We start from the raw sequence: 6,690 nt of genomic DNA, 5'->3' as shown, positions 1-6,690 counted from the left end.
ACTCGTATTGCAGGAATCTTTTCAGGATCTGGATATTCTTGATCCATCTCCGCCTCTGAAGTTTGAAACTGCTCGGCGGGTGATGGTAGCTCGGGATCGACTGCCCATGTTATGACCTATCGCCCGCGCCTTTCTCCATTTCTCTTCGTTGACTTGTCACCGTTCACCATTTTGGAGCTAAAATGGCCCATGCCTGCTCACCCTTCGCTCATGGGAATAGGTGACGTTCAGTTCGGAACCAGAGTCCCAGCGTTCCTGCCTTGGTCAGGGAGAGACTTTCATTGTCAGCAGGCGCTCTCCGGCCGCGTTGGGTCAACATGAAGCTGACCAGTCTGACTTTGACTCAGCTGGTATGGTTTGTCAATATTTTGTAGATACGCAGCAGGTATCCGAATATGGGGCTGGTGTTGCATGATGCACTCCAATGTCATTATCTAAACTCGAATATCGCCGGAGATATGCGCGTACCCTCGACACAGTATGCAATACTCTATTAAGATAACCCATCGAGGCTGAGGAGCACGAAAGTAAAGAAATAGACTACGGAAATGTAGCCGAGGCTAAATACATTGTCGGACCAGCAGTTAGAAAAGTACCAGCTGTAGTCTAAACATTATTGCGCTCAAAACACAACCTTTATTATTTCAGTCCAACCATATCTCTCGCAATAATCCGTATTTCCAGCAGCCGTAAACCAGTTCTCCGAGTACCACCAGTAGCACCAAAATTTATTTAACTACGTTTTCGTACAGTAACATTTCCCCAAAGTTTCAGCAGTGATTCCGTCGAATCCTTCAGACTATTGCTTGTGCCCTCTTCTCCGCCGCATCATCCTCATTGGGGTGTCTATTCTGATCATACCTGGTTGCCCTTTCTCCAGTTTCTTGTCATAATTACCACGACAGGTAGCTTATTCACAAGACGGTATAAGCGCGATGCCCCTGATAATTTGCACAATCAAATGTTTCACGGGCATAATACATAATCAAAAGTAACATTTAAGAAGTGAGGCTCCAGGATCCTCCCCACGACTGAGACCTCTCGTGTTTGCTTGCTATTTAAATGTTTATTGGTTGATATGGTGCGGGGGCGGGGCCTGGGTGGGAGGGAGTGTGTAGGATCTCGTGTGTAAGGGCGCCGTGGACGATCGACATGGCTTGAATCGGTGTGGTGCAGAGTTTATTGCTGGAATATTGTTCACGCACCACGTCTTCCCCCCGTGCCACCCGTGCAGTCTCACTCTGTCATGCCTATAGCTGTTTTCGCTGAAGGGCCGAGAGTGAGCAAGCCGCCTTTACAGCTGTAGTTCATGCACCAGATATAGCAATGGTATAAATATATGAGTTATACTGTACGTGCTGGACTCTCATCCGAGATAGAAGCAAAAACAAGCAACAAGTAGCAACTCGGTTTGCTAAAAGATCGTGTTACAGGAACCCCAGTTTGTGTCAGATGTCGAGAACACGAAAATTCAAGACACCCACACTACTCTATCCCAGTTGATCAGTTTCTAATATTTCCGAGTAAAGGAGTGTTGCAATGCTTACCTAGTGCTTGCTATCCCCAGTGGTTGAAGAGCTACTGACAGTGGTGGGAGGGGACTTTCTCTTCGTAGCTCCTCCCGCGGGTGGACCAGAACGGTGGCTGGACAAGAGGCATACGAGGAAATCGCGGAGGCGGACGGTCAAATCCCGGGCGACTTCGCGATCTGTTTCCATCTTCTTGGTGATATTCCTACACTTGGTGTCGACCTTCCTATCACACTTGGTAATCGCCTGGCTGAGTTCACCAATCCTAGTTTCCAGACGATGCAAGCGAGATTTTATATCTTCGGCATCTGCCTTCGAAGTCTCACCCTCATTTTCTTCTTCGGGTTTCGGTTGCGGGGGGTTGCCGTTTGGGCCAGAGCCATTCTAACTTGTTATTAGCAATCTTGTAATATTCGACCATATTATGGAAGAGTACATTTCCTGACCCCCCAGAGCATCCTTGTTTGTCGTCGGTGTCCTGGTGTGTGGTCTTCCGGGATTGAGTTCCTGTACGATCAGCACTTGACCTGCCGGGAGTTTGTGCTCGCCCCCGACCACGGGCGCTCCGTTTCTGCGCCGCCAGGTTAACATGGTACGTGGTCAATTGGGAAACTAAACTCACCGGGGTAGTACTGATGCTCCTCCAGACTTGGTCGACTCCAGTACGGGGGCGGTGGAACTGGATTCTGGTAGGCTTGAACACTTGAGAGTTGATGAAGCGGAACATGGTCAGGTACTGGTCATTTCTCATGATGTTAGCAAGCCGATGCTTGGTGCCCCCGAAATTGGCAGTGGATATATGAGATAAGGTAGACTCACTAAACTTGCAGTTGTACAAATTGGCTCTCGCCTCTTTGGAACGTTCTGGTTGACGATGGTTTTGAGGGTCGCGGAATGGCCTGTCTAGCTAAGATTACCGGTTGTGAGCTCCGAGCCGGGATACCTCCCCAACATATCCCATTGGAATGCAGACCAAGGGGACTCTCCTCATCATGTCTCTAGATAGAGTGTCAAACTGCAGGCTTACTGGGAATAGTGCTCTCACCGAAAAGATGCAACCTTTACGAGGTTTTCCTTAGTTTCACGGGTATCAACAGAACATTAAGGGAACTCGAGGTATCTTCGATAATCAACCGGATTTCGCGTATACGCATAGAGATTGTATGCGATGAATGGAGCTGTCGGGCTCGGGGAGGTTGTGTATCAGTATTATCATCGTGATGTGTCTCGCTATTGCAGTCTCCTCCGATAAGACTAAACTCAATTTCGACATATCCCAAATGTCGCAGCTACCCGAGCCCTTCAACGCCAATTTTCAATGCGCACCCAGATCCTCGGCCCAGATGTGTCGCGGCTCCCCCCCGAGTCCACAGGTAAACGTCCTAGGCAGATGGCGGGCCACCAAGAGCCACGGAATGCCCGACTTGCAGCAATATTGGTATCCCGAGGCATAATACTGTAGAATCAGATCCCGTACAGAGAGGTGGAGACTTAGCGGAGGCGTCGAGCTCGTGCTGGCTCTCTTACACTACTGCATAGGTGGATCAGTGCGGGATTCATGGGAAATGTAATGTGACTACGACCTGGCTAGTGGGCTACGGCGTTACGAAGAAAGGTCAGTACAGGAGGGTAACACACAGTTCCATTTATCACACAACCACGATAACCTATGTGCAAACCCTATTTGACCTCACATATAGTACACCTCTCGCATAGCTGGTGATAAATGAGCGCAGGCTGGTTTGCACTCACACTTATACTACGGGCATTACAATATCATCGCTCCCCTCTATGAGACCTTAACGAGCGACCGACATACGAATACGCGGTCTTTGCTAACCTCTCTTCCTTAGTCTTTGACTCATGGCTTATCAAAATGCAAAAGAAATAAACCCGCTCCGGGTGCTTGACTTCGATAGTGATCTTCAGCAAACTTTGCTAAGACCATGATGCCCCCACATGCCAAAACCCGCTCCAGCCTTTCAAGGATCACACCGTTTCTTCCCGAATGGTGGGGAATATGTTCTGTTGTCTTCCATGCAGCTTCGCGTGATGTTACAATCTCCCGACCCGATAACATACGGGAAATGGGATCACCGGAGCGCCAGCACTGCCATATTTACAACGTAGAACCTGTTCTTCATTCCATTCAATAAGTAAAAACTACCATGAATCGGTGTTGGATCGACTAACTAGGACTCCTCCTGCGTGGGATATTTTGTTGAAACAAAGCGTACCCACCGTCCCAGAAATCAATGTGACAACAGAAGAACGTATAATAGAATATTTCCGACGATATTCGAGTGTGCCAGTTATGATATCACGCTTTGCCGCTGATGGCGGGTAGGTAATGCATGGAATGGACGGAATGGAAGCAGCGGAAGCAATCGAAGCAATCACAGAGACTGATGCGGCACAAACATCGGGAGGAGAGAAAGCCGAGGAAGCAACTGGAGAAATGGGTGCGACAGGTTCCACTGCAGGGATATGATGAAAGGAACCAAATTGGCGGGAAAGGGCGGGGTATCACGAATGATGAATGTTATTTGTTCAAGATTATTGCGTTCCCTGCTGTATTAGGGAGGTTCCGCACTGGGGAGCGCACGAAAACGGGTTTGTGCACGGGCAAAAATCGTGGAGGGATTCTATAATTGTGGGATAATGATGAAAACAAAAGGAAGCGATGTAGGATCAGATGGTGAAAGTGTCATCATAATTGAAAATAAGCAAACCTGGATATGGATGGGCCATGAACAAAGCGACTATGGAATGAGCGCGCTAGTCATAGGCTGAGGGGTATCTGCTTCTACACAAACAGACAACAAGGGAAATTGGAGAAAAAAACATAGCAAACTTGATAGGATAGCAACAAACCGGCCCGACAGGTCATGATCCTCAACTATCCCAAGGAGTCTAGAACCACTTTGGTGTCCCATGACCGTTCCTGGTGCCCAGAGCCTGTTCTCTATGCTCGGTGTCTTGTGTTTGATGTGGTTGGGTGTGAAAGAAGCGAAGTGGGGAAGATGCCCGATATCTGATAATGCTATCATACCCAATGGCAGAGGGTATCGACAAAACTAAAAACCCATATATCGTGCCACTAGGCATTTCGTGTGAAGGTGATTGTACAATTATGTGTGCCAGCTCACTCAGAGCCCACCCCAAGACCCAGCGCACATTAAACTAATACCCGTATTGCATCATTGCACAACCGCATGACCTCTGCGCAACCCACTACCTCAACTCCCCCATCAAACGGTAGGGCCCGAGAGATCCAGTGCGAAAAGGTTGAGCATCTAGCGATGATATCAGAAGTGGTACCAACGAGAGAAAGACCATAGTTATTTGAACCCTTCCTTGTGATATGGTGCTGGGTATTTGAAATAAATCACGAACCAATGAAGGTGAAATTTACACATGTTTCCAGCCGCAGCCACATCTCGGAGTGGGTGGGGCTCTGCTCAGAAGGAGTTCTCCTCTAGAGGGGTGTCGGCGGCTATTTTGATTCGGCGGCTATATAGGGATCACACATGCTCCGTGGAAGTGTGTTTTCCAACCAACTCAAGCACCTCAATGGTCGCTTTTCAATTAAAGAAATGCACTACCAATTCCAGCTTTTACACGTAATGTGTATATCCGATCCCACATATCCCCCGGTGCGATCCTAATTCTTCCCATTCCGATCTTCAATTGGAACAAGCGTAGTGGAAATCATGAATCAATATGAGTTGCCCACTAGGGTCGCTTCCAAGTGACGAGAAAGCACCAGGCCTGGTTTTGACTACAGTGAAATCCTGATCACTATTCGTGTTGTCCCACAAAGCCGGGCCCGACATGGGTCACCTCCAGGCCGATGTTTCAAGAGATCAATATTTTGTCACTCAACACGATTAAACTTTTACAAAGTCACTCGATTAATGCATATTCACCCCAGCCAGTTACAGAGTTGTGGGAAGAATGGTATAGAGTGTCTTGGGGTTGGACAGTATATTTGGCCATCATGGTGGTCGACATAGATTTGTCTTAAGCGAGATATAGGGCCGGGGGAATGCTGCTACTCTTATCCTATTCCAAGTGATTTAAAATTGAAAGCCCGCAGGTCGTCAACCGACATCTTCGGATTACCTGGGCACCGGGCGCCTTTGACATGTGTCGCACCTGTAGACTCGACCCGGCGGTTGCCTGGGCGCCGCCTGCATTTGGCGGCCGCTGAGAATTTCGACCGGACTGACCCAGGCTTTTCAAAACCTAAGCCGGACTGACCGGACCGGCCGCTGGGGATCACTGATATCGAAAGGAGTAGAGGAGGGAAGGTAAACAAAATATCATCTTGCCTGTAATGCAGTCTTGTGGTTTATATAGCCGATCGTGTCAAATCGCGAGAGAGGACCGTGTCAGTAGAAATCTTTCAAAGAAAAGTAAACAGGACATGGGAATCGGCTTCGGGAAGTCCTCTCCTAGAAACCACCGCAGGTACAATGGCCGAATGTCATGGCTATGCGCTCCATAATGATGTGACGCCGGTCAACTGAAACCAGCCCTCCCCCCAAACCACTTGGGAAAATGCGGGCATAGGTTACGGTGCTACAAGCATGGATGAAAACAACCTCTATAGTATTTTTGTAAAAGGATCCCTTCCCCAGGGCCTCTAATCATTTTCATCTTGTCCATATTTTACTAGTACACCTGGTGGTTGACCCCGACCAGTGGTGTGTTGTAGGGATCGCGGTTCCGGGGCGTGATGAGTTTGCGCAATAGTTGGGCAAGCTCAGGTTTGGGTACGAAGGAGAAGGGTCACGTGGCTTGACGCTAGGGACACGTTGCCGTCATGGTATCCATCATGAATCCTGGGAGGATACGTAGACTACGGCATGGCGTTGAAGGTGAGAAAGGTACCTGTACTCGTACTATTATATAGTACCCACAGTCGTTTTCGTGACATAACAGTTTTTCTCGTTGTATCCCTACCTCCCGCACTAATGTAATTCCTGTATTATAGTGGTTAAGCCTTTCTCCGACCACCGCCACTCCTAATATGTTACAATGTTTTCCCACTGCTACATTTCCGATAAATAGCAGCACCAATTCCGTCGAACACCAAATAACCGTGCCAAGGTTCCCACCACTTTGAATGACGCGAAGCGACCTCAAAAGGAGGTGG

The 6,690-nt window shown here is 48.4% G+C and overlaps 1 protein-coding gene; it reads right to left on the bottom strand.

Moving 5' to 3' along the window:
• Positions 1-1,547: 1,547 nt before the first annotated feature.
• GSTUM_00010714001 (uncharacterized protein) lies at positions 1,548-3,088 on the bottom strand (the record flags this gene model as incomplete). XM_002841478.2 has 5 exons in its annotated part: positions 2,575-3,088; positions 2,349-2,432; positions 2,152-2,265; positions 1,966-2,100; positions 1,548-1,913 (listed from the first exon to the last, which is right to left on the bottom strand). Exons 3-5 carry the CDS (start codon positions 2,254-2,256, stop codon positions 1,548-1,550), a joined length of 606 nt encoding a protein of 201 aa, XP_002841524.1. The 5' UTR covers positions 2,257-2,265; positions 2,349-2,432; positions 2,575-3,088.
• Positions 3,089-6,690: the final 3,602 nt, after the last annotated feature.

Source organism: Tuber melanosporum (genome assembly GCF_000151645.1).
Source record: "Tuber melanosporum whole genome shotgun sequence assembly, scaffold_73, strain Mel28".
Taxonomy (NCBI): domain Eukaryota; kingdom Fungi; phylum Ascomycota; class Pezizomycetes; order Pezizales; family Tuberaceae; genus Tuber; species Tuber melanosporum.
The sequence above is the reverse complement of the archived record's forward strand: the minus strand, read 5'-3'. Positions and strand labels throughout refer to the sequence as shown.